The 27711-nt window shown below is 55.9% G+C and overlaps 1 protein-coding gene across 3 annotated transcripts in view; it reads right to left on the bottom strand.

Moving 5' to 3' along the window:
• Positions 1–24293: 24293 nt before the first annotated feature.
• The window catches only part of SPSB1 (splA/ryanodine receptor domain and SOCS box containing 1), a 68901-nt gene continuing 65483 nt past the window's right edge, over positions 24294–27711 (bottom strand). For 2 of the 3 annotated variants that reach the window (XM_068538830.1, XM_068538831.1), the window contains one exon: positions 26094–26310. In XM_068538830.1, the coding sequence (XP_068394931.1) occupies positions 26183–26310 (128 nt within the window). In that variant the 3' untranslated portion in view covers positions 26094–26182. Of the gene's footprint in view, positions 26311–27711 lie in introns of all 3 variants that reach the window. The other variant, XM_068538828.1, reaches the window with a different exon arrangement.

The raw sequence follows: 27711 nt of genomic DNA, 5'->3' as shown, positions 1-27711 counted from the left end.
TTAAATTAGAATTTCAGATACACGACAAATAACTTTTTAGTCTAAGTACATCCCTCGCGATGTTTGGCGACTCTGTGCCACCCGCACCTACCTGAACAGGCCCCTGGGTTGTCTTCTCCAGCCATCCCTCTGGGTGGGGATCCAGGCTCCAGGAGGAGCCCAGGAGCTGGAGGACGCAGAGAAGTGATGTGTCAGACTGGACCTCTGGACCTGAACCAGGATCTGGTCTCAAACTTCTTAACTCCCACCTGCCAAAGGGCGGGCTGGCAGCTAGCTTCTCTGAGCCCATGTTGCCCCATCTGTCAAATCAGAACACTAATACTACACAATAGGTGGTCGTGAAGGTTACAGGGGAAGGAGGGCGCTGAGCACAGTGCCTGGCGTATACTGAGTTCTCAGTAAATAGTAGCCATGACCATACACTGACCCCTTATTATCTATATTATGTTAATTATTTACCACAATAACAAATGATTATTACTGTAGATTGGCCTCTTGTTTTGCCTACTGTTCTATCGCCAGCATCTAGAATGATGCCTGGAACACGGTAGGTGCTCAGTAATTACGTGCTGAGTGACTATATAGTGGGGGAAAGGTCTTTGCCTCCAGGGAGCCGGGAAGGACCCAGGCACCCAGCCTGATCCCTGAGGCTGGCCCAGCCCGCCCCCACCTGACCAAGCCACTCCAAGAATTACACATGGAGCGGCTCTGCGGAGCGGCTTCTTTAACCCTCTGCTTTGCACGCTCTCTGAGGGCAGGGCCGAGCCTGTCTCGGGTCTGACTGTGTTCCCCGGAGTTCCTGGCATACAGAAAGCAGGCAATCAGTATTTTTTGAAGTTGAATCTGGAGACGACAGTTACTTCTGTGTGCTCACAACTATCCTTTCCTTTCATGATAAAATCTGTACCCTGTAAAGGGAGAGCAGTTGAGGAAATACTGAGAATTCAAACTCTCAGTCTAAACCATGGAAAGTGTGAACCTTGAAAACAGCAAGGGCAGCTTGTCTCTGCCCGGTGCGTGGCGTCCACCTGAGACATGATATTGTCCTTTCGGAGCACAGAGGGAAGCAAGGGACACCCAGGCAAGGGTGTGGGGGGAAGGGCGGGGTCAAAGTTGAGCTTCTTTCTGGGTCTTTCTGAGGCTGGGCCTCACAGTGTCACCCATCCCTCTGCACACAGGTTCATGAATTCCCAGAAGGTCTGGGCAGTTCTGGTTACGTGAAAATGCAAAGCTGGGACGCGGCACACGCTTCCTGGATTATCAGCTCGCCGGGTCATTCATTCTCCAAGGCCCTCTCACTAGCAAGAAGAGTGACATGCTGGCTGGAATAACAATGGCCTGGACTTGATCTTTGGAGGGGCAGGAAGGCCCTAACGGCCCTGCAAGATGGAGAGGTCATTCAGAGTCACCAATATTTATTGACACAGCCATGACTGTTCCTGGGACAGCTGTGAATCAGAGGAACTGCCGGGAATAGCACTCGAAGTCCAGACTCACACTGTCTGACCAGCTGCCTGCCGGCGTCTCCCCTTCCCCCACCCCCAGCAGTGGGGCAGGAACCTCGCTGGGGCCCATCCTGCCCAGGCTCGGGCACTCTGGGTGTGGGAACCTGGGCGGGGGGCACAGCAGGGTACCTGCTTCTAGCCGACTGCATCCTGCTGAAGACAAACCTCATTCTTTTCTTTGTTCAACACATTTATATTGAGCTCCTACTATGTGCCAGGCAAAGTTCTAAGCACTGGATTTAGCTCTTCAGTGTACCTTTCTTGGACACCTACTGTGTGCTAGGCATTGTCTGGATACTAGGTTCCAGCTATTTGTCCTTCATTTTTTGGAACACCTACTGTAATGTGTGTGCCAGGCGTGGTACTAGAATGCTTGCTCAGGGCAACCCAAGGCAATAAAGTAAATCCCAGAACCAGGCCCTGCCCACACCCCTTTGAGTCCTGGCACTGGTGCCCTGGGCAAGGGAGAGCAGTTTTCCCTCAGCCCAACAGGGACCTCTGCTCCCCAAGGTCAGCCCTCAAGGGGGCTGCAAGAGTGGGAGTACCAGCTCCAGCCCAGGGTGTCCAGGCCTGGCCGCTCACAGGCCTGTGCAGCAGGCTGGCCTCGGCTCTCACCAGCTCCCGGGGTGCCGCCCACCCCCCGCCCCCAGCCTGCATCAGAGTGCCCCCCGTTGCTGGGAGACACCGGTACAAAACAGTGCTGGCCGTTCTGCAAACCTGGCGCGGCCCCCAGCCCCGAGGACCGCTGCAAGGAGCCCAATCCCCTAATTAGAACCGGCCGGCTTGGCCCGCACCCGGCCCAGGCCCGAGCTGACTTCAGTGGCCGTAAAACTTGCAATCTCCTTCCTGTGGTCTCCCCCGGGATACGGCCGGCAGGAGCCTGGGAGGCGAGTCACTTCCCCTGGCCGCCGGCCGGGCAGGTGCAGCTGCGGCCTCCTGGACGGCAGAGGCTCCAGGGCGGGGGCCTGCGCACTGGCTCACGCCTCCTAGGGCCTGAACTGTGGGTTCTGGGAAGGGAGGGATGGCTGAACAAATGAGCCCCGGGCCCCCTCACCCCTGCAGAGCCCTCTCTCCAGCATCCTCACCCCTTCCTGCTGACCCAGTCTGCCCGTCGTGCAGGGCCCAGCTCGGGGGCACTTCTCAGGTTGTTTGCTGGAGGCTTCTCTGGGCTTCTGTGCACCTGTGCAGACATACTGCGATGCCGTTATTTTACCTGTCTCCAGGGAATTCCTCTAAGCTAGGGACTGGTTTTGTGTATTTCCACATCTCAAAACCAACCACAGGGCTTGGCACAGAGCAGAATTCAGGGACATTTGTTGGCTGGTTGAATTGGAGGCTTAGCTGCTGGTCCCCAAACCCCTCTTGGGTCCTGGCAGGAAGGAGCCCACCCCTCTCCTCCAGGGGCCAGAGATCTCAAAGCCAAACTCCTTCTCCCTACAGACCCCCGGAGGCTCACGTGGTCTGGGCCATCGGTGTCTCCAGCCAGGTGGGCCGGTCTGATTCCAGCTCATAAGCCAACTTCTTTCCAAGCCTGGGCCGAGGTTTTCACTTGGAGAAGATCCCCATGGTTGGGCTGGCCAAGGACCCAGCTCGGAATCTCTGACTAATCCCAGCTGCCCGACCTCTAGTTCTGGGTACAAGGCAGCAGCTGGCACTAAATGTCCCCCCCACCCCCCAGGTTCTCCTCAGCCCTGCCTGTGCGAGAGGTGGCTGGGACGGGCTGGCCTCGACACCCTGAGGTCTTGTGGTTCCCCTTTGCACCCCAAAGCCCACGTCAGTTTTCAGAGAGCCATGGCCCCCATGGTCGCAGCCCCGAGAACTGCATGCGGCGGTTTCCAGCAGGCCCAGCCTGGCTGCGTGTTTTCTGGAAAGATGGCTGCTCTTTTCCGAGCTCTGGGGGTGTTTGTCCACACCAGAGGCAGTGGGATCCCCTAGTGGGAGGCCAGAGGGAAGGGCTGTCAGCCGAGACAGGGACTTCAAAGGGCTCGTCCGGGCTCCCGGCTTGGGCCCCCAGCTGCAGGATGGGCTGAGCTGCCAGTCCGGCAGCTGGCAAAACAGGGCTCTGCTTGCTCGAAGCGCCAAATTGCAAACAAGGACGGTGCCCAGAGGCAGCCTGCAGATCGGAGTGACAGCGGGCTCCTCCCAGGGAGTGGGGCTTGAGGGCGGCTCCGGTTACAGGCCCAGGCAGGGGCTCCACCAGCGTCTCCCTGGGGCAGGGCCGGGGTGGGGGGAGCCCAGGCTGCTCCGCAGTCACCTCCTCCAAGGGCACGCAAGCCAGCTCTGGCTGATTGTTTCCTTTCTAATTTGTGAGTGACCCTACTGGGGCAAAGTGGACACTGGAAAGACTCTGTGTCATGATATTAAGGAGGAGAGGACACTGGCACGTATTGCCCCCCAACTGCCTGCCTGGCCTGGTGTTGGATGCTGGGGGTAGAATGAAGGAGGACCAGCCCACGGGGGTGGCAGAGAGCGGCGGGATGTGAGTCCAGGCCGTGGGACGCCCTGGGATCCGCTGGGGATGGGGAGGCTTGTCCCCTGTCCTTGTGGGTGGGGCCCGCCAGTGTATCCAGAGAATGAGGTCTTTGGTGGGCCACGTCCCTGGAAAGGAGGGAGGGGTGAATAGGCTGAAGCTACAGCTGGACCCTCCTCCCAGCTTTTTTCCAGCTTCACCCGCTGGCTGCCGGCCCCCTCCCCCCTGCCCCCAGCCACCTGCCTCCTGGTCTCAAATGGTCCCGTGTGACTCAAGAGGGTGGAGAAGCAGCCTGGAAGCATCTCAGCATCCTCTCCCATCCCCTCCCCGGCTGCCAGCCAGAATTCCCCACCTTTCCTATGGGACCCGGATGGCCTGCCTGGCTCTTGGGTCCTGCAGAGCACATGGGATACGAACCCTGCTTCCACTCAGGAAAAACCTGGCTTGTCCAAGGGTGTGGCCGGCTGGCCTTGGCCAGAGGCCCTGTGCCAGCTGAGCAGCCGCCGCGGTGCCCGGGCTTGTCCACCCTAAACAAGGGCGCTGCTCGACCTCACTGATTTCACTGAAGAGTCCTTTTAAGTCTCTCCAGCTGCTGGTCACTGAGGGCTGAACAGGGGATTCTGGGCTCTGGAGTCCATCCCAAGGGATAAGCCTGCTGGGTCTGGGAGAGCTCCAGCCCCCAGCCCCGCAGGACCTATTCCTTCCCAGGAAAGAAACCTCAGGGCCCAGCCCGAGCCTGGGGACTTAAGCTGTGGAGACCTCAGTCCCCTGGAGCCCAGCTTGACAGGACCCGGGGTGGGTGGTGCTGGGTTTTTACAGAGTGGCCCCGAGGGTGGCAGAAGGCAGCAGGGCAGCAGTCACGGCCGGGATGCTCTCTTGGGAGCCCTTTCCCTTCCTTCCCCTTCCTGGGGTTAGCTGAGACCAGGACCTTTCAGCAGGGCCCAGCCCCTTGTCCACAAACACCACTGCTGGAGCCCAATGGTTGAGCAGAGGCCGCCAGGATCCTGCTGAGTGTGCAAGTCTGTCCTGGACGTGCCAGCTCAGGGAAGGGTGACCATTTCGGAATCCACCCCCTTCTCCTCTTGTAAATCACTCACTTTTTCTTCTTTTTAAAAATCTCTTTATTGAGTCTGGAATTCTGACCTGAGTCCACGTAGGTGGGTCTGAGAAAGTGTAGGGAGCCACTGGGTTCCCTCCCTCCTTCCAGCGGGTCCTTCCCCTGGCTTTACCTTCCTGTGACTTCCTGGGGAGCGGGGGATAGTGATGCACCAGGCACCGTGTCCTCTTGGCTTTCAGCAGCATTGGGCCTCTGTTCCTCCACCCCTGGTGTGTTTTTTGAGAAGGTTCTCTGTCTGCCACTGGACTGAGTGCTGGGCCCCGTTTGCATAGGTCAAAAGTCGGGGCAGGATCTAACAGGCAGGATGGTTCTGAGGCAAGACTGAATAATTTGTCACTAGTAAGAGTTAGGGCTTGAACATTAAGATGGATATGAGGCTAATCCTCGCAGGGGATGTGGTAGAGTAAGAGCTGCCCAGAGATGTCTGCTTCCGAATCCCCAGAACTGTGAATATGAGATCTTCCTGGCAAAAGAGATTTACAGATGTGATTAAGTTAAGGGTCTAGAGATGGGAGATTAACCTGGATTATCCAGGTGGGCCCCATGTGATCACAAGGGTCCTTACAAGGGAGAGGCAGGAGGATCAGAAAGAGAGAGAGACAGTTATGGACTGAATGCTTGTGTCTCCCTAAAATCCACGTGTTGAAGGCCTAACAACCCCCAACAACTCCAGTGTGGCTATATTTGGAGATGGGGCACCTAAGGAACTAACTGAGATTAAACGAGGTCATAATTGTGGGGCCCTGATCAGGTAGGATTAGTGTCTTTATGAGACATGGGACAGGTTGCACTCTTTCCCCTCCCTCCCCCTCCCCCATGCTTCCCCTCCCCCTCTCCCTCCCCCTCTCCCCTTCTCCTTCTCCTTCTTTTTTTTTTAAGTCTTTTTTCTATAAGCTTTTTCTAAAATTTTATTTATTTGATTAATTTATTTTTGGCTGCGTTGGGTCTTCGCTGCTGCATGCGGGCTTTCTCTAGTTGCAGCGAGAGCGGGGGCTACTCTTCATTGCATTGCGCGGGCTTCTCATTGCAGTGGCTCCTCTTGTTGCAGAGCACTGGCTTTAGGTGCGCAGGCTTCAGTAGCTGTGGCACGAGAGCTCAGTAGTTGTGGCTCATGGGCTCTAGAGCGCAGGCTCAGTAGTTGTGGCGCACAGGCTTAGTTGCTCCGCGGCATGTGGGATCTTCCCTGACCAGGGCTCCAACCCGTGTCACCTGCGTTGGCAGGCGGATTGTTAACCACTGTGCCACCAGAGAAGCCTCTTCTTCTTCTTCTTCTTCTTCTTCTTCTTCTTCTTCTTCTTCTTCTTCTTCTTCTTCTCCTTCTCCTTCTCCTTCTCCTTCTCCTTCTCCTTCTCCTTCTCCTTCTCCTTCTCCTCCTCCTCCTCCTCCTCCTCCTCCTCCTCCTCCTCCTCCTCCTCCTCCTCCTCCTCCTCCTCCTCCTCCTCCTCCTCCTCCTCCTCCTCCTCCTCCTCCTCCTCCTCCTCCTTCTTCCTCTTCCTCTTCCTCTTCCTCTTCCTCCTCCTCCTCCTCCTCCTCCTCCTCCTCCTCCTCCTCCTTCTTCTTCTTCCTCCTCCTCTTCTTCTTCTTCTCCTCCTCCGCCTCCTTCTTCTTCTTTTTCTTCCCCTCCTCCTCCTCCTCCTTCTTCTTCTTCTCTCTTCCCTCCCCTGCCCCCGCCTCGTCGTGTGCATACACTAAGGAAAGCCCACGTGAGGACAAAGTGAGAAGGTGACTGTCTACAAGCCAGGAAGAAAGTTCTCACTAGGAATTAAATTGGCCAGCACCTTGTTCTTGGACTTCAAAGCTTTCAGAACTGAGACATAAATTTCTATTGTTTAAGTTATTCAGTCAGTGTTATTTTATATGGCGGCCTGAGCAGAGAGAGAGAGAGACAGAGAAAGAGAAGGAGAGAGGGAGAGAGGAGATGGAGGAAGAGGCCATGAACCAAGGAATGCAGGTGCCTCTAGAAATTGGAAAAGGCAAATAAACAGGTTTTTCCCTAGAACCCCAGAAGTCAACCCTGCTGACACCTTGATTTTAGGACTTCTGGCCTCCAGACTGTAAGATAATACCTTTGTGTTGCTTTAGGTCATTTTGTGGCAGTTTGTTATAACAGCATGGAAAACTAACACAGGGGCCATCGATGTCTGCCCTGCCCTGTCTGGCCGTCCTTCCCCATTCCCTGGTGGCAGCTCCTGGACCTTCTTCTGGGAACCTCCCGTCCCTGCTGTTACTCCCTCCCTGTGTTGTGTGGAACTGACCCCAGCCCCCAGCCCCTGAGTGGAGCAGGTGACCAGAAAATGAAAACATCACAACATCACATCTCCCCGGCCCCAGGGCAGGTGACCTGAATCAAAAAGGCTGTGTCCTGGGACTTTTGCAGAAACCGTGGAGGAGAATCACTGAGGATGAACGGGAGCTGGGAGGGCTGGTGGCCATCGGCCACTGCAGGGGGAGGGGCCTCCTCGAGATGGAGCCCACACAAGAAATCAGGAACCCAGAACTGAGAGGGGGTCCAGGTGCCTCCTGAGCTCCTGGTCAAGCCCCGAGCAACCCGATCCTGAACTTGCTGACACGTGAACCACTAGAGCCCCCGACTGGCTTAACCCAGTTTGAGGTGGGATTCTGTCACTTGCAATAACGATGTCACCCCCTGCCATTTGTATTGAGGTCCGTTTTCTCAGGTGGGAGAGAAAGGGATGGAGTCACAGCCGCAGCGCAGGAAGTCCTCCCCAAACTCATCCTGCCTCATCCCGACGGCGGCCACTTCAGTGCTTGTTGTGGGTAATCGGGAAGTATTGCCCTATTCCTTGGACCATTTGACTCAGGAGCTTCTGCGATAACCTGAGTGCTCCCTGCTTGGATGTCCCCACCCATCACTGCATTGCCTGGAAGGAAACAGGGAACTACCCCTCCCCAGGTGGCCCCCACCTCAGTCCTCCTGGACCCCCTTCTGTCGAGGGAGACCCTCTTTGCTGATGTTTTAATCCATGATGATCTGGAACTGAGGGCTTGGGCTTGGGGCACGGGAAAGAAAGCACATGGTGTCTCGCTGGCAAATCTCGTGGATGCCCAGGTGATAATAGGCAGAGAGTGATGTGCACAGATACCAACATTATTGTCATCAGCACAGACATGGGTGGCAGGACTCCCCATGCCCTCGGGCAGACCAGGGTCCGCCGAGGTCCCCCGGGGCTTCGGTTTCCACCTCCTTGGGGATAGAAGAACCACAGCTCTCCCTTTGGGATTGGGGTGGGATGTCCTGTAATACTAACTGTTATCTAGTATCTTCCACTTGCCCCTCCAGATCCTGGCCTCAGCATTCCTGCCTCAGAGGCTGCCTGTATGAACCACAGCGGGTCTGTGCCCTCCACCTTCTGGTTGGGGAGCCCCACCGCAGGCTAGAGGGAGGCAGAGGCTGAGACAAGGTGTTCATTCTCCCGGGCCCCTCTCTTCAAGGCCTGTGTTAGTTTCCTGGAGTGGTCACCACGGGCACCACAGACTGGGTGGCTGAAAATGTCAGACGTTTATTCTCTCGCAGTTCAGGAGGTCATTATATTTGAAACCAAGGTGTCCTCCGGGCCACGGTCTCTCAGGGCTCTAGGGGACAGTCCATCCTGGCGTCTTCCAGCTTCTGGTGGCTCCAGCTCTTCCTTGGCTGTGGCACATCATCCAATCTCTGCCTCCATCTCCACACGGCCTCGCCTCTGTGTGTCCTCTCCTCTTCTCATTAGGACGCCAGGTAGAGATTTAGGATCACCCGAGATCCAGGGTGATCTCATCTCGGGATCCTTAACAGATTACAGCCACCAAGATCCTACTTCCAAATCAGGTCACATTCTGAGGTTCGGGGGGACATGAGTTTTGGAGGATAAGCCCTCTTTGACTGGTTGTGACCCCTGCCCGAAGGTCACTGCCCGTTAAGGTGCCCTGCCCTGCACACCTCTCTCTCATCATTGTCCTCTTGGACCTCAGGTGGTAACGGCTCTCCTGGTGCCAACCCTGGTTCCCACGTTCTCCTTTTTTCTCTTGAGGTTCCCCAGCTTGTGATAAGCGCTCCCTGAAGGATCCAAAGGAGCCATCTGCTTCTCGCTGGGATGCCGATGACGGGCACTGAGCCCCTACTCCGTCTCCTCCCGTCCCCACAATTAGGATCATCCCCACTTGAAAGAAGAAACAGGCTCCACGAGGCTAGATTAGTTGCCCAAAGCCGTGTGGCTGAGGTGCGGGGCTGTAGGACTTCTCTGGGCTTCACAGTCACGGGCAGTGCCCTCCTTCTCTCAGGGTCCCAGAAAAAGCCAGTTCTGCCTCCAAGAGGGGTCTTTCAGGGTGTGGAGATGCAGGGAGAGTGGGGTCTGACCACCTGGACTGCTCCAGACTCTTGTTGCTGCAGGTGATAGAAGCCCAGCTCTCACAGGCTTCGGCAAGAAGAGAATTTACTGGCTCATGTGCCGTAGAAGCCCTGGGGGTGGCCTGGCCTGAGGCGCCTCTGGATTCAGGTGTGCAAATGATGGCCTGAAATAGGTGTGTTTCCCTCCCCTCTCTCAGCTCTGCGTCCCCCTGTGCTGGCTCCATCCTCCAGCAGCTCTGCCCGGGGAGGGCCAAGGTGGCTCTCATCCTCCCAGGTTCAGCCTCTCAGCAGAGAGTTGCTTTCCCACCAGAGCCTGCAGGAGTCCCAGGAAAGACAGTGGTGGATTGGATCCCATGCGGGGCAGGCACCTCCCCTCGCCGAGGGGAAGTCAGGGTACCATGGAGACTTCTGGAAAGGTCAGGTGCAGCGTCCTCCAGCTTGGTGAGGTAGGTGGGTGGAGGTTTTATCAGCTACCTGCAGCAGTGGGGGCGGGGCGGGCAGACGTGGGCCTGCGGCTTCTTCCTCCTTCGTGCCGGGGTCCTGCCCGGCCAGAGATCCGGGAAGCAGGAGGTGGGCAGTCTGTCAGGGGCGGGGGTAGGTGCAAGCTCCCGGGTGCTGGGTGCAGGTGGACAGGACTTCAACACCATAAACCCTCCCGAGGGACAGGGTTACTTCTTCACGGGCTGCCCTTGCAGCGCCAGACACCGTGGGCCCCTAGAGCTCCCCAGCCGCACCGCACAAAGGCTCTGATGCAGTGAGAGAGCAGGCCGGACCCCTGTCTGCCACATCCTCGCTGCGTGACCTGGGGTTGGCCCCTCTGCCCTCTGGGCCTCCGTTTCCTTTGCTGTAAAAAGGAGGCCCGCTGCCTTTGTCGGGACAACTAAGTAGGACACTTTGGATGAGACAAGGTTGCCAGGGGCCTCAGCGGACATTCACAAGCACCCTGTCGCTGTCCGAGCCTGAGATCCCGACCTCTGAGCTCCACCTCCAGGCCTGTGACGGGCTGGTGCTCTGCAGCTGAGGTCTGTGTTTCCGGTCCCCTCCGTGTCCTTCTCTTCACCGTGTGCCCAGCCAGGCCCATAGAGGCTGGGCTGCTGGTCCTCTGCCGTCCCTGCCACCCCGGCGTCTTCGATGAGTGCTTGTCGGGAGGCTGACGTGTGGGAGCGGGGCGGGATGGCTCTGTTTTCTCCGGGTCGGACGTTGAAGCAACATGTCTTATTCCGACCCGGTGCCAGGCGGCGGGGGACACGGGGAGGCGCAGGGGCCGGGCAGCCTGGAATCAGAGCCGCCTCTGTCTGAACCCAGGCCCACCCCCCACCTCCTCCTGGCTGCGAGTCTCGCTTTGGGCCAGCCTTTCCCCCCTGGGCCTCAGTTTCCTCCTCTGTAAAACAAGGACAGGCAGCCAAGCTCCTGGAAGTGCGGCAGCTTGTAAGTGAGGCAGAATGTTCCAGTGCCTTGCAGGGGCCGGGTCCCTGAGCCGCAGGCTTCGCGGCTGGCTCATCAAACAGCCTGGCGTGGTTGGCCTGGACTTTGCTCCCTTCACTTGCCTCCCAGCTGTGCACTGTCAAACCGCTCCTTCCTGGCCCTTGACTCACAGATTTTCAATCACTTTCAGTTTTACAAAGCAGAGGCCTCTGCGTGCTCATTCTTCGGTCTCCTCGTTTGCTCTCCCCCTTCTGCTTACCTGGCATCAACAGGTTGGAGGCGTGAGAATCATCCAATGCGGGGACGAGTGGCCGGTCTCCCCTTCTTTGTTTCCCTCCCCAGAATTTCCCCGGACCTCCTTCCTTGCAGCCAGGGAAGGAAGATGCCTGGGGGGACTGGCCCCCCAGTAAGGTGAGGGCACTCTGGCCCTGGTGGTCGGAGTCTGTCTGTATGACTGGGGACGGGTGTAATCTGGGGCAACAGGAAGCGTCTCACTCACTCTCCCCTTATAACATGGTGTTACTACCGAATGCTCGGGCCAGAAATCCCCTTGTTTTGTGCACGCTGTCTGTTGGTGTGAAGGGAGAGAGAAGGGGAGGAGAGAAAAAACTCTCAGGAGTGTGCAGTCTCTTTCCCGAAGAGAAAAAGGCCTCTGCCAGGACTGCCCCTTTGTCTGAGGCGGTCCTGGCAGAGACCTGTCTGCAGCCAGAGGGGCGAGTGGGATGGTCCCTCCTCATGGCGGAGCTGCTTGGCATGGTTTGGGGAATTGCCCACTGAACATTCTGGCCTAAAGATGCCATTTAGTTCCGATAGGCCAGAGAGCCCCCGCGGAAGACACCCCTGCACCTGCCCGGCTATTTCTCTGGGGAGCTGGGGAACGGCCCAGGTGCACGAGTCTCATGGCACTGACCCCTCCCGTTCTACCTGCGGCCCCCATTTTCCTCTGACTTGGATCCCAGAACCCCTGCCCGGTGTGGATGGAGCCTCCCAATAAGCACTCATTGAAGACGCTGGGGTGGCAGGGACAGCAGAGGACCAGCAGCCCAGCCTCTATGGGCCTGGCTGGGCACACGGTGAACAGCTCACAACTCCCTGAGGCCAGGGTCCGTGTCAAAGCATCTGCCTTTTGGTTCTGTGTAAATCTTTCTTCTGCTCACCCAATGACCCTCGGGACTCCCCTAGCCCACACCAGAGGCCACTCTGACCATGGAGGAGCTAGATTTTCTGTTACAGAGACTCAATCTGGCTGGGCCTGGGGCAAGAGAGAGGAAGTGGCACAGGGCTGCCTTGTACAGATGTTCAGGTTGTGTACTGCACAAGGGTACCTGGCCTGTGAGGACAGTTGTCAGTGTAGATATAAACTGACCTATATGAGACCATGTGGGCAAGTGTGAGAATCCAGGCCTGTGCTTGTGGGGAGCCCCACACTGGCCTGGACACCCTCAGAGAGGTGCCTGCACACTCCTGGCACACACACACACACATACAGCTGTGCCATCCCCCGCTGAGCTTGGGGGATGCCCCGAGTTTTCTCCACCTGCCTGCTGCTCCTAGAGCTCCCCAAGGGCAGACCTGAGTCAGAGTCTGAGGGACAAGCAGAGATCAAATAAGCGAATGAATGAATGAAGGAGGGGGCAAGTGACAGTTGGGGCAAATGATGACAAAAGGAGCGGGCAAGCGGCTGAAAATCCTGACCTTGTGCCTTGACTTCCTGGACTGAGCAGAGCTCTGGACCCTGCTCGGCTTCGGGTGTGGTTTGGGTGGAGGGAGCACCCTTTCTTTTGGTTTAACCCCAGGTGGTTCTGGGCTTGGGTCTGTAGCCTCTCCCAGCCCAGACCTGGGCCCAGGGACCAGTGGGTGGAGCACTGACCTTGGAGCCTGAAGTTAAAGCCTCCAATGGCCACCTGGGTGTCCATTGTTCCAGCAGCTGCCACAGGCCACGTGGAGAAGGGAGTACCGGGGTCTCAGTGGGCCCCTCCAGGGGTGCCTGGCCTCCTTCCTCCCCCCCACAGGCAGTGTGGACTCCTCGGCCCCCCAGGTGCGGGGCTGGGGTTTGGAGGCAGGGGCAGAGGCAGGCAGGGTGACGGGGAGCTGTATCCCAGCCAGCCCGCGGGGAGTCTGCTCACCCCTCCCCAGGCTCTGGCAAGAGGCTGGAAGACAAAGCTATTTTTATTTATGACAGTGTCAGTGGGCTGGCCTCCGTCTAGACAGCTGGTGTTATCATTCGAGGCCATCCTGGAATGCACAACCCCGTTTATTGAGAACAGAAGACAGTGTGCAGATTAAACAGCTCATAAAAATAAGCTGGGAACAGCAGTGGGCCAGGAAGACCAAGGTAACCCAGCTAGGTCAATGGTCCTCATTTGTTTTGGACATGGGGATGCTTTGAGAGAAAACAAGGAGTGATGTGGCCCTGGCGAGGCCAGCAGCTCTGCTGGTGCCCCTCGGCAGAGATCCATGGGGGGTGGGGCGGGGGGAAGCTGCAGAGTCTCCCCCTCAGGGGCAGGAGGAGACAAAGGACTGCCACCTGGCCAGGACAGGTCTCTGGAGAAGCCAGGACTCTATCTGCAGAAACCTTTGCCTCCCCGGGGCTGCCAAGCTCCCAGCTGCTGTCTCCTGGGGCTCCCACCCTCAGCGCAGAGGCCTTTGCCCGTCATCCCAGTTACCTGGGCTTCAAGAGAGAGCCAGGCTCTGGGTGACTGATCAAGGAGACACGTGTCCGGGGCATACCTCCTATGTTCATTCATTCATTCGTTCGTCATTCAATCAATTCACAAATGTGTACTGAGCGTTTCCCACAGGCCAGGCAGCAGTTCAGGTCTTGTCTTCAAGATGCTTCCAGAGGGACATGAGGGGAAACAGACGTGAAAACACAGGTTCGTGTCCTGGAGAGAAATGTTGGAGTGATCTGACCTTACTGCTCCCTTAGTTAAAGGGCTACCTGGTACCCATGAGGGAGAGGCGGGCACATCAGCCCAGCCTTCCTCACCACCAGCCTCATCTCTCCTCAGTCCTCACCCCCTGCTTGCCTCTCTGCACCCTTCAGCCCGATGCTGGCGTCCCACCCTCCCCAGGGCCCCCCTTCCCCTCCTCGGAGCCTGTCCACGGGCTGCTCACTCTGTTCTGGATGGTGTTTCCCCAGGTCCCACCTGGGGCACCCATCCCAGACGTGCCCACCTCGAAGCCCTGGCAGCTCCCACCCCAGGCAAGGGTCCTCACTGCCACCTCTGTGGGCTGTGAAGGCTCACTGTCTCCCTCGCCCTCTGAGATCCTGGGGGGTAGCCTGGGAGCTGAGCACATGTGCGTGTGAGCCCGACAGGCTGGGGCCTGAACCTCCTAGTCCTGTGTGGATGGTGCAGCCAGCTGCCCTGTGCCTCAGTGTCCCCATCTGTAAAATGGGCATGACTTGGACCCTCCACCTCGGGGAGAGGACCGCGTGGATAAGAGCGCTGGCACGCCGTGAGGGCATCCCAGGGTTAGCACTACTATTGCTCTGTGTTGTCACTTGATCCAATTTCTACCTTTGGGGCCTACACAGAGTTGCAAGCTGGGTGTTTGCTGATGGCACGAACCAAGTGACAGGGGGAGGATTGCTGGGAAGTCTCCCTCTCTGTGAGCAGCTCCGGGATCAATTTCTAAGCTCCAAACACAGAAATGTCAGTTCTGGGAAAAGGGAAGGAAGAGAAGGCAGCAAGAGTGGACTTGACCCAGGCTTCCCCAAGGGGCAAGGCAGCTGCTGTCAAGGCTGCTGTGTGGACACAGCGGGGCAGAGCTGGAGGGGCCAACTGGGGCAGGAGAGAGCTCCCGTGGGGTTAAGCACGGCAGGACCAGCTCTGCCCCAAAATCCTGGCACCCCTCAGAGCCTCGGTTTCTGCTTCTGAGGAATGGGGACTCTAGTGGCTCCCCCGCAGGCTTGCCGGGGACGGAGCACCCAGGGCTTGGGAGCGCAGGATGCTGCTTGGACACCTGGGTCCCAGCTTCTCCCACGAACAGAAGGCCAGGGCGTGACAGCCCATGACAGATAAACCCTTCAAGCAGACTGGCCCTCCTACCCTGGCCCCCACCCAGTGCCAGCTGAAGGTACAAGTTCCCTCTTTGTCATTGTCTTAAAGGCTGCCCTGGCTTCTCAGTGTCAAGTCCTCATCCTAACATGGCCCCCTGCCTCATCCCCCAGGCCTGGGGCCTTTGTGGTCAGAGAAGACTTGGCTGCCTCTCCTTCACTTTCAGAAAGCCCAGGGGTTTCTCCTGCTGGCCCTCCAGGCCTTCAAGAGCTGAGGCCTGCATCCCAGCCTCTTGTTTACTCCATGTGTATTTGCTGAACATCTACTATGTGCCAAGTTCAAGGAGGAAGCCAGACAGAGACAATGCCCACCCTCCAATTCCTGTGGCAGGTCAAGTCCGCTCCGTGCCCAGGGACCACACTCAGGGCCCGACACAGCGTCCTGTACAGAGTAAGGGCTCGGGGGACACCTGCTGAATGAATGGGAGCATGGCTGCAGGGGTGGCAAAAAGCTCTCGACTTCTTGAGAGAGGCGGTAGAGCCTGGGGTGACGAGTCCAGGGTCTGGTGTTGGGGAGGCCTGGTTTTGAATTCTGGCCTCACCACTTCAGCTGTGTGACCTTGGGCAAGTGAATGAGCCTCTCTGAGCATCTGAGGTCACGGCAGCTCCTGCCACAGAGGGCTGCTGACGGGATCGCACGTGTTAATGTGTGCAAAGAGAGTCTGCTGGCACAGGGCGAGTTCTCAGGGTTGCGTTTTTGCTTAGACGTAGACGTTGTGATCACACCTGCTTTGGAGGGTGGCTGCAGAGGCTCAGAGAAGTGGGTCATTTCCCTAGAATCACCAACCAGTAGCAGAGCTGGGGCTGGAGCCCAGGTCTCCACTCTAAGTCCTTTTTTGAACCCACATCCCTCAGGAGAGGCAGACCCCAGCTCCTCCTGGACTCCTGCTCAGGAACGACTCTAGGGGGAAGGAAGCCTCGATTTACCTGGGGATGCTGGGCCCTGTTCCCCCGACCACACCCCAAGGTACAGCAGCAACATCGCTGGGGGCTGACCCACTGACAGCCCCGGTGCCCAAGGGAACGGTCACCGTGCTGAGAAGAGGTCTGGGAGCACAGGACCCCCTTCCCGGGACACTCTGTACTGAGCTGAGTGGGCTCCACGCAGCCACCGTGATGCTCCCAGACAAACCAGACACCAAGAACGGGGCCCAAGGAGCCACACAGATAGGCCTGGGCTCTTCTCAGGAGTATAGACTCCGGTGGGTTTTGAGACTGGAGCACCCAGGGGAATTCAGAGCCAGAGCCTAGACCAGGAGCTGCCCAAAGCTGGAAGAACTTCTGTATGCAAGCAGAATAAAAGACCCTGGATTCCTGAATTTCTGGGTTTAAGGTTCCTTCAAGGGGCTGCCCGTGGGAGGCAGAGAGGCTGTGAGCTTAGACAGCATTATTATTATTAGGAGTAGTAGTATTACTGTTTCTACCCAGCCCTTAAATGGCACTCACTATGTGCCAGAAACTGAATCCTGTACCTTACAAAGAGCCACTCAATGAGGCAGGTCCTATCACCATCCCTATTTTACAGAGGAACCTACACAAATGAACTCACTCCCCTTCCCCCCAGAAAACTCCTATTCATCCTTCAAAACCCTGCTAGGTCACCCCTGGCCTGATCACCTGGTGGAGTCCATTGCTCCTCACTCTGCCTCACTTGGATGCAGAGCCCCATCTCCCAAGTTTTTCTGTCTGAATCCCTGGTGTCCCCACGTGTCTGGCACAGACAAGGGGTCAAGATGGGCTTGCCTAATGGGATAACAAAGGCTGTGGCACCTCTTCTCCTCATTCCCACAGGGCCTCCTGCAGGAAGAGGTTGCTTTTCTCCCTCCTAGGTGGCCAGGATGACTTCAGGGGCCTGTCCTCCAGAGGTGAGTCTGGGCAGGCTGCTGCTTCAGTTCATCCCCAGCTCACCCTTCCAGGAAGCTACGGGTGGGGTATACTCAGAGGGGATCTCCAGCTTCCAGGGATGGCTGCAGGGTGCACGAGGAGAAGCCATAGGACCAGAAGGACAGGTGCTTTCTGGGAGGGGCAGTCTTATCTAAGATGCTTATTTTTCCCACTTTCTTGTAAACAGATATTACAACAATCAGACCTCAGGCATGCTTGGGCTTTGCAACTTCTCCAGGCTTTGCCTCACACCCAGGCCTCGTTTGATTTTTGCGACACCATGAGCTTGGCTAGAAGGTATCATTATTCCCACTTTACAGGAGAGGAAATTGAGGCTCCATAGGAGTGTCCAAGAGACATGGGATTGGCAACTGATATTCTGAATCTAAATCCCAAACCCCAGCCCTTCCGCCCCCTTGCCTGGGTCTCTCTGTGCGTCTGTAGACTGTTGTGGGCTTCACCCTGTGGTGGGCAGGCCTGGGGACTTCCTAAATCCTGTCACCATTTCTGGACTGGGAACACGGGCTCTTGGGAGAGGGCACGCTGGTCGCCACCTCCCTCTGGTTCTCTGGAAGATTCAGAAGTTCAAAGGAAGCAGGGCTGCAAATGGGTGGTGCAGAGGTGGGTGCCTTAGGGCTGGCGGGCAGGCTGGGGAGTCTCCCCTTGTACCCCAGGGTGGCAGGCCGGCGAGCTGCTTCCCCTTCCCCGCATCCCATCACCCACCCCCCCGCCCCGCCCCTCCCAGCACAGCCCTCAGAGGCGTCTCATTCGAGGGCGAGCCAGACACGGGCGCGCTAGCAGAGGATGTTTTCTTGCCCAGTGGACAAAACATTTCTGGCGCGTTCAGTAGGGGACTGAACACTCTGTCCACTTTGGCGGCCTTCGGGATTCCTGGACGGACACAAGTGTGCTTTCACATGCACCAAGATTAATTGCACAACCTCCCTCCCTGCCCCCCTCCCTCCCGGCTCCTCCGCGCCCCACCTCTCATCCCCTCCCTTTTCCTTGGTCGCCTGCTCTGCTCCAGAGCAAACTTCTGAGAAATCATTCCAAGTGGCCTCAGGAAGTGAACACTTGGATCATGTGACTCTCACCACAGGCCTCCTTGGTGGGGAGAGGGGATGAGAAACACCCCCTAGCCCTGAGTCCTGTGGACCCCAACAGTCTCATGCTGGGACATCTTGGCCTGCTTGATGGGGTTGGCCTCTGGCCTGACACGGTGGCCTCCATCCAAAGGTTGGTCTTACTGGTGCCTCCCTGGAACTTCCCTGGTTCACTGGGATTTCCAGAGGTTTGGGAACCTTCCAGAACCACCCCCCTAAAATGAACTGTGGTCTCAGCCCCGGTCCCCTGTGGCCTTCTGTGCTCCATTTGAAGAGGCTGGCATCAGGTGCCCAAAGTGGGACCAGGATGCAAAAGCAGGGAAGAAAGGGTGAGGTCTGTATCCACGCCTCCCAGGGGACAGCCCTGGAACTAGGGCCTGCTCCAAGGGGCGCTCACTGCCAAGCTGTCCTTGGGGTGTCGAGGTTGGTTTTAGACCCTGCCTATACCAGGGGAACATTCCACAAGCTTCGCGTGCCTGCAAGATGCCCTGAAGTCAGGGCCACGCTGCCACCCCAGGTGGGCTGAATGCTTTGGAAATCGGACTCCCACTCCCTCTCCACTCAAGGAAGAGCGGGCCTGGGCTGTGCGGGGGGAAGTGGCAGAGCCGCTGAACAAAGGCCCGTGGGCCAGTGCCAGGGCCCCCGAGCCCGCTGGGGCAAGCTGAGCTCCAGCGGGAGGCCGACTGCTAACCAGTAAGCAAGTTGTAAAAACCCAACTCAGACACAACATCTGGCAGCTGCTTCAAATAGTTCTCTGTCTGAAGTTGGAGTTGCTCGCAGTCCTCCAGTAAATCAAACCATGTGCAAAGAGGAGCCCTGGGCCGACCTGAGACACCCTGCTTGGCCCGGTCCCAGCCTCGCCCCCGTCTCTCTTGCTCTTTAAATAGCCCGGGGTTCGCATTCCATTTCCTTGTACGATCAGCACAAGCGGGGCCTGGCTGGAGAGGCTGCAGGGATGCGAGCTGCCCCCCCCCCAACTTTCCAGAGAAAGATGGAGGAAAGTGGGCAGTAAGGCCCCACGGGGAACTTGGCACTTGGGCCTCCCATCCCTGGCTCGGTTTCCGATGACCCCTGAGCAATGTCCACACCTTTCCAGACCTTGCAACCCGCTCACTATAGCTGGTCAGAGGGAGACTCAGAGAGAGGGGCCACATCCTCTGTCTGTGGTCAAGCTTCAAGTTCTCTCCACATCCCCTGTGGTTTCCACACACAGCCTGGGCACCCACCTCATAGAAGACATCCATCAATTCCAGAGCAGATCTGCTCTTGTGGGACCGGCCATCAGAGGCTGGGACAGAAGGGCCATGGTACCGTAGCTAATAACTCTGGGAATTCTTGCCTTTTTGGAAGCGCCCATCACAGGTCTGGCACTGGGCTGTTTTCCACCTTCATCATTTCATAAATCCTCATGGTCGTCCTATGAGTGGGTATTATTATGAACTCTGTTCTAGAGATGTGTGTAGACGGTTGAATGGTGGCCCTTGGAAAGATAGGTCTGTGTCCCAACCCTGGAACCTGTGAATGTGACTGTATTTGGAAAAAGAGTCTTAGATGCCATCGAGTTAAGGATCTGAAGATGATTTCATCCTGGATGATCCAGATGGGCTCTAACTCCAGTGACAGTTGTCCTTATCAGATAGATAGGGAGACACAGACGGGAGAAGGGCGTGTGACAATGGGGACAGACATTGGAGGGATGCAGCCCCAAGCCAGGGAAAGCCTGAAGCCACCAGAAGCTGGGAGAGGCAGGAAGGATTCTCCCCGAGAGCCTTCAGCGGGAACACGGCTCTGTCCACACCTTGATTTTAGACTTCTGGCTTCCAGAACTGTAAAAGAATAAACGTGTGTTGTTTTAAACCACCTAGTGTCTGGTAACTCACTGTGGCAGCCTCCAAAAACTAATACAATGTGGAGATTGGGGGTCAGAGAGAGAGAGCAAGACCTCACAGCTCTTAACTGCTGGGTAGTCTGCCGCCCTGATTATGAGGCTGATTTTTAGAAAAGTGACCTCATTTCCATCCAGAAGGACAGAAGCTCCCAGGCCCAAGCAATTTCCCTGCAAGATGCCTTCCTGGGAAAGTCTCGTTTCTGACAGCGGCTTCAGGAGATTTTGTAGCACAGACAAGAGTCTCTGGGCGCCCCAGGCCGTGTGCGAATAATCACATCGGCTGCTTTTACTGACCACTGACTATGGGCCGGGCAGTGCTCTAAGTTTTTTACAGACGCACTTTAAAATGGTGAATTTGATGTTATGTGTATTTCACCTCAATTTCTAAAAAGAGCCAGCTGGAAAGTGGAGAGGCAGGGGTGCCTTGTACCAGGTGCCCTGATGTGCCCTGCCCTAAGCACACCGTGTCTCAGTGGACCCCCTGGGAGGAAAGTATTGTTCTCACTTCACGGATGGGGACAAGGCTCCTGGGGTTCCTGTTCCCTTCCGGGCAGTAAGGAGGGTAACCGGGCATGAATCCCGGGCTGTCCTGGCTCCGGAGTCCAGGCCTTTCCCCTGTCAACACGCGAACCAGCAGGAAGGTGAGGTTCTTTGCTTTTTGGCTGAAGTTCCCTCTACCCGTGGTCATCAGCAGCCCAACGGTGGCTTTGCTTAACTGAAATCATTGGGAAGGTACTTCATAAACGGGCTCTGGTTGAAAATTTTTCAAAAGATGGGGCCTAGGGATGCAGATGGGAGGGGGAATGGAACGTCTGCTCCCTATGCCATGAAGAGACAGGGGCGGGTTGCGGGGTCGCCGGTCTGGGTGGGCGCTGAGCTTGTGGGAAGGAGCCGAGAGCATCTCCGGAGTGTCCGCGGCCCTGATGGAAGGCACGAGGGCAATGGTGCCTCTCAGATCCTGGTTCAGCTGTCCAGGGGCTGATTTCCATGGAGAAACCGAGGCTCAGGGGAAGAGCCCGGGCCTGAGGTTTCCCCGCCCCCACTCCGGTGCTTCCCCTTGGACCCACTCCGTTCACTCCTCCAAGACAAGGGCCTCTGCGCCTGGGTGAGCTCTCTGGGGGTGAAACAATGGGTGGAGCTGATTCCCATGGAACCTTCCACACCAGTGCTTGCCAAGCTTCTCTGGGTCACAGCCCCTTGCAGGTCTCTGAAGGAAATGAGGACCAGCAGGGGGTTCTGTATGGGTCCAGCTCTGCGGGAAACTCTGGGGCCCCAGGGGACAATGTCTCAAAATCAGCTACAGGGTGTTTCAAGATGCAGATTCCCAGGCTCCACCTACTGCATCAAAGTTTCTGAGATTTTGCTTTCTCCCCAAGGTCACCTGGTGATTCAGATGCAGGAGGTACTTGAACTTCGTTAAGGTCCCCAGACTAGGTCTTCTTACTCCTGTGCTTCTCTAAAACACATTCTTAGGGGCGGCTGGAAGGTCCACCCTCAGAAGAGCCAGGGAAGGGATTCGTGAGGCCTTTGCCTTTTCTGCTTACAAAGTAGACCCAAACAAGCTGCCGCTGGGCTGGGTGGGAAGACAGACCCGGGGCAAGGTCAGTGCCACCTTCCATCTAGCCAGCTGCCCTTGGCCTGGGCTTTTCTGGCAGGAACATCACCTCTGCCCAGGAATAGCATTATCAGACCAGCAGCTGTTCTCTGGACCAGGAAGAAAAGTCCCAGAGAAGTGTTAGCTTTCTCTTTTAGAAAGAAAGAAAGAAAGAGAGAGAAGGAAGAAAGAAAGAAAGAAAGAAAGAAAAGAGAGAGAAGGAAGAAAGAAAGAAAGAAAGAAAAGAAAGAAAGAAAGAAAGAAAGAAAGAAAGAAAGAAAGAAAGAAAGAAAGAAAAAAAGAAAGGAAGGAAGAAAGAAAGAAGAGAAAGAGGAAGAAAGAAAGAAAGAAAGAAAAAAAGAAAGGAAGGAAGGAAGAAAGAGAAAGAAAGAAAGGAAGGAAGAAAGAAAGAAAGAAAGAAAGAAAGAGAAAGAAAGAAAGAAAGAGAAGGAAGAAAGAAAGAAAAGAAAGAAAGAGAGAGAAGGAAGAAAGAAAGAAAGAAAAGAAAGAAAGAGAGAGAAGGAAGAAAGAAAGAAAGAAAAGAAAGAAAGGAAGGAAGAAAGAAAGAAAGAAGAGAAAGAAAGAGAGGAAGAAAGAAAGGAAAGAAAGACAGAGAAAGAAAGAAAGAGAAAGAAAGAAAGAAAAAGAAAGGTAGGAAGGAAGGAAGAAAGAAAGAAAGAAAGAAAGAAAGAGAAAGAAAGAGAAAGAAAGAAAGAAAGAAAGAAAGAAAGAAAGAAAGAAAGAAAGAAAGAAAGAAAGAAAGAAAGGAAGAAAGAAAAAAGAAAAAGTCAGAGCCCCATGGAGGGCTCGGAGGGCCGAAGCTGGGACAGGATTCTGCTGAGTACCCCTGGAGGAGGCTCGGGCAGCCCTGCCCGGCGGCAGCTGAACCCCAAGAAACCCTCCGAGTGTCCTGAGCGGCTTCCTCCAAGCTTGCTAAGCCAGGACATCATTTGTTGATTCTAGAGCCCAATCCCTAGCTCATGATTTCCTCCCTGGTTGCCATGGCCCCGCACAGAAAACACAGCAAACTCCTGGCCCCAGGCAGCTCATTTATTTCAAATATTCCTTGCAGCTGGCCTCCAACCATGTTTGGGTGTCTGGACTGGAGCATGAACTAATTGCTCTGTCTTCGGCCCCCTCCCCAGCTCCCCCTGCATACTTTATGGTTCAGTAAATCCACATTCCTCATCTCGCCGCTGAGGAGGAGCAGGAGGGAGGGCGGGTGGGAAGCCGTGTGCAGGAGATGGAAGTGTGTAGAAGGAGGGGGCTCTTCCCATCTATGGCAAAGCCGAGAGCCTGCTACCTGCTCGAAGGCAGGGTATTAATTACAACCACATGGGCCAGTCTGCACGATGGTTTTATTAAGACCACTCCCTTCAACACAAAACCCTGCTCCCCTAGAAGTTTCCTGGCAGCACAAAGGTCCTTATTTTCCCTGTGCTTCTACTACCGCCCCACGCCCCGCCCCCCCCCACCTCACCCTTCTCCTCCCCCTGTCATCCCCTTGTAAGCAAGCTAGAGTTCCAATCCAGACATGAACTCCAACCTAAAAATAATTTCAGCCCCCCGTTTTCCTCCAACTGCATCTGGGGAAGGCATCTAGGGGTCCCTTTTCTCAATACGCATCTTGATCTTTGGAGACTTTACCTGGGAAGAAAGAGTATTTGTCAGGAAGTTGGTTGAGGAATGTTTGGTTCATTCTCAGAGACCCATTCCAATCCGGGAGCTGCCATTTTCCAGAAGTGCAGGAGCTAGGAAGGCATTTGTTCGCATGCTTGCTAATAGGCCCGGCCCTGTTCTAAAGCTTTATTCCGCTCTTGCTACCCTCCTCCGAGGTGGGCACTACGGTGACTGCCATTTTGCAGACGCTCATCCCAGATCACACAGCTCGTGAGGGTCAAAGCAACACTGGGACCCAGGTCTGACTCAGGAGGCCACGTGCCCCTCGCAGGCCTCAACCCAGCCATACGCCCAAAGGATTTCCCTTTACCCTGCAACTTTTCCAGAGACAGAGCTGACACAGTCGCCAACAGTGGTCTCCAAACTCTCTTAGACAAGGTCACTTGGGGAGCTGGAGAAAACTGCACATTCCTGGGCCTGGTCCCAGAAATGTTGATTCAGTCCATCTCAGGCAGGGCACTGAGACGAGCATCTTAACAAACACCTCCCAGCTGGTGCTGATGCAGGTGGCCTGAGGAAAGCTGGCCAGGAGGCTCTCAGAGAAAGGGACACGGGACCTTGGTGCCAGGGGTCTTGGGCCCTCAGACCAGGGTACTTTTCCCAGCACCACCAGATCCTGACATGCCTTTAGAATTTAAAGCGCCCACAGGGAGCTGAATGCACTCGTTAATTCTTTGGAAACCAGTCACGGATAATATCTAGTAAACCTCTTGACTCTTCACTGTATCACTCGCCAACCCTCTAAGCCAGAATTTCCTGTCTTCTCTGCTGGGGTGTAGAGTTGGGGGGACTCTGCCCACAGCAGCTGGCAGAACGGGTTCACTCAGCATCCTTGTGCACTTGGCTCTGGGGCACAAAGACGAATGAAGGACCAGCTCCTTCCACTGAGTGCCCAGCACTTGGGCTCCGAGCCCACATCTGGGCTCCAAAAAGCCCAGTCAACTCAACGACAAGCCAGAGGTGCTTGCTGATGGGCAGAATCCTTTCTACTAGGTCACCAGTTCCCTTACTCTGAGCTGCAGGCTCACAAACTTCTGAAAAAGGATGGGGATGGTCTAGGATCACCCCTCTGGGATTCTCCTCCTCCTCCATCTGGGGCTCCAGCTGGCATCCCACCCTCTGCTAAGGGGTCGGGGGGAACCACCCAATTATCTGTTGAAAACCATGGACCTGCCCTTTTCCCTTCCCCCAAAGCACAAAGAGGGACTCCAAAGTGGCTGTGTATTTTAATAAACTTTCCTTTATTAGGTTACTGACTATTATCAACCATCATAAAATATCAACGGGAGTTTCAAAACTGTACAGGCCACAAGGCTCTGGGCTGAGAGGAAAGAAGGGTGGGGTCGAGGTTCAGGGAGCTGGGGGGTGGGAGGTGCAGAGAGATGACAAGGAGCCCGGTGATTTGTCCAGCGTCTGTGGGAGACGGCTGGGTCAAGGCGATAAGGCTGGGATCTGTATAAGTGAGACCCTCTCATGTGTAACATTCATCAGAACATGACCCACCCCGAAACAGGAGTGAGGAAAATCTTTAAAAGTCTTACAGGTTAGGTTCCCCCCACCCGCTGGGGGACATAAAACCTCCAAATAATAAGGGGGTAATTTACATTCCTCACCCAGTCTTGGCACCAATTTTGTGCTTTAAAAAATATACTCCACTGGAAGACTTTTTTTTTTTTTTTAAAGGTACCCTACAGCAGCTGTTTAAAACATAATTCTTACAGACAAATATATATGCATATATATTAAACATTTTAAACAAATAAAGTCATCTACTGTACCTGTACAGAAACGAACAGAAGGCAGATTCTAAGAGAGCCGACTTCAAGACATAAGAAACGGTGACTGTGGTGACAGGTGTTGGGGTCTGCTACATGGGGGAGTTGTGCACGGGAGGGTGCGTCCCTCTCCTGCTGGCTGCCCGTCCCGACCCCCCTGCCCCACCTCACGGCTCTGGGGCACCGTGATGAACCCGGACAGGGGCACCAAGCGGAGACCTGCACTGGCTTCTAGGTCTCCGCTCTGGTCTCCCCCACCCCGCCCTGCCCCCGGCCTCTCAGGGGATGAAGACTCACTCATCCCCCCGTCTCGGTTCGGGTGGTCTTCAGGGACGCTAGAGCTTCCGAGGATGCACGTGGCAAATCTCAGGTAGGAAAGCAAAAACAAAACCCAACCCACGCCGAAAAACCCCACAGAAGACTAAAGAAATGAAACCACGTGCAAAGACGGATGAGCCCTAGCGATGGGTGGCTGCCTGGAGAGATAGGGGGAGCCGCCACTGCCCGTGCAGACGGGTCCCCCAAGGCACTCATATTGCACGTGAGGCTGATGCCCCCTCAGGGGCCCACGCGGGCACTCGGAGCAGAGCCCCCTGGAAACTGTAGGTCAAGGGACCCAAACAAAGACACCCCTGTGCCCACGTGGGGACACATGACAGACACGACCCAGCGAAAAGGCCAGGTGAGGCACACACACCCCAGGGAGGGGCAGGCGGAAGAAAAGCAACAGAACACTCCAGAGAGAGGTGACCCGAACAAGGTGTCCTTTCTAAATGGAATAAATAAATGGCTTTTGTTATTGTTAAAAGAATAAATACAGGGTACAGGGGCACCGACAGCCAGGACTGATGCTGGGTGCTCACGTGCCTGGGGAAGGTCCAGGTTTGGTTTCTGCCTCGGTGGCCACGGTGAGCTTCTGACGTCCTGAGCTTCGTCCGGCGCGGCTGCCCCGCTGGGCGGGCACCGGCCCTCATCTAAGCACCTCTTAGCACCCCCGGGATCTACTCTCGGCGCCGTGGGGCCCGGCAGGTGCGGGAGTACCCAGGCCACCCCGAGAGCAGATCGGAGCTCAGTGTAGGAGTTTATCCTCTGGGTCCTCTTCCCAGAAGGGGCGGTGATGCGGCATGCGGGGAACTTCTGCCAGTGTCCGGAAGGGGCACAGAGGGGCCCGTGTCCAGAGCAGTCTGTGTCCGGCGGGGCAGCCGGGGAGGCTGGGGAGGAAGAACAGGACTTCCATGCCGCAGACGCCGGTCCGGGGCGTGGGGCGCGGCGGTGGCTCAGTGAGTTGGCACCGGGGTGGGTGGGGGCGGTCGTGCTGGTGGTCCCGGCTGTAGCATCACTGGTAGTGGAGGTAGGCCTTGAGGGAGGCGGGCAGCGGCAGCGCGTGGATCTCACCCAGGCGCTCCTTCCCCAGGGCCAGGCGCACCGAGCGGCGGCAGAGATCCATGAGCGGCAGGGGTTCCGCTGCGGAGACCGAGGAGAGACAGAGGACACTGGGTTAGCACAGCTCTAGGTGCTTCTAGAACAAACAACACTGACAACAGCAATAGCATCACTAATACTAGTTTTAACGCCCAGATTAGATGACTCCAGATTAACTCATTTTACATTTTATATGAATTATTAGTTGCTAGCACGGAGAACTCACTGGACCAGGCCCCTTTGTAAGCCCTCATTTAATCCTCACAGTGGTTTATTATGAATCATTTGATAATCACAGGGAGATATACCATGACCATCAGCCCCATTTTACCGATGAGGAAACTGAGGGACAGAATCCAAATAACTTGCCCAGGGCCACACCGCTGGTAGGACACGGAGCAAGCATTCCAAGCCAGGCCGTCCCTGCTCTAACCCATCAAACTAGAGGCCCCCTCAGTGCACGTCCATCCGGGGCACACAGGATGGACTCTCCCCCGCACGTACCCCCAGCACCAGACCCCACGCGGACCTTTAGGAGGGGAATTGTGTCGTGTTAACCCAACTGCTCACGGGGACTGTTCTCCAGTCCCTCTTACAGCTGAGGGCGCTCAGGCGCAGAGGAGACCGAATTGCCAGGGCTACAGGCTGGGATCCAAATCCCGGCAGTCTGGCCCCAGCTCACGGCAGAGCTGCCTCAGGAATCTGGATTCGAGAAGGGCTTCTAGCTGCAGCCTGTAAGGGCACCTCTGTCCTTGTGTCCCGGAGGGCCTGGGGCCTAGCTTCCTGCAAGAGAGGCTCCGTGCAGCTCGCATCTCAGATAAATTCTCAGCTCCAGAAGGAACCGGAAAGTCATGCCCTCCAGGGCCCTGGAGGCTGCTGGGAGCATGGTGGGCCCTGCTCACCAGGACCTCCTGGAGCTGACTCCTCCTAGTTCTCGTACAGGTGAGCCCACCGAAACAGCCTGGGGTCCCCCCACGGTGCCCTGGACAGGCAGAGAGGCGAAATGAGGGCATCTGTGGCCTCATCCACGGTCTCCCCCAACTCCTTTGTGAACAAAATAAAGGTCAGACCAAAAAACTGAGAAACTCCCCACCATTTCCCTTGAGATCCCATTCCACCAATAAAAAGTGGACAAAAGTTCTGTAATATTCACCAGTGTGTCTCAGAATATTAAAAATAACATTTAAAAATTCAGTTATTGGGAATTCCCTGGCAGTCCAGTGGTTAGGACTTGGCGCTTTCACCGCCGAGGGCTTGGGTTCAACCCCTGGTCGGGGAACTAAGATCCCACAAGCCACATGGCTCAGCCATAAATAAATAAATAAAATAATAAAATAAAATAAAATAAAATAATTAAAATTCGGTGATTGAAGACCAAATCCTAAGGCTGGGGGCATTGGGGGAAATGAGGAGCGACTGAGTAGGGGTTCCCTTTGGGGTGAT

The sequence above is a fragment of the Eschrichtius robustus genome, chromosome 3 (genome assembly GCF_028021215.1).
Source record: "Eschrichtius robustus isolate mEscRob2 chromosome 3, mEscRob2.pri, whole genome shotgun sequence".
NCBI classification, from domain to species: domain Eukaryota; kingdom Metazoa; phylum Chordata; class Mammalia; order Artiodactyla; family Eschrichtiidae; genus Eschrichtius; species Eschrichtius robustus.
This window is presented reverse-complemented; position numbering and strand designations above follow the sequence as displayed.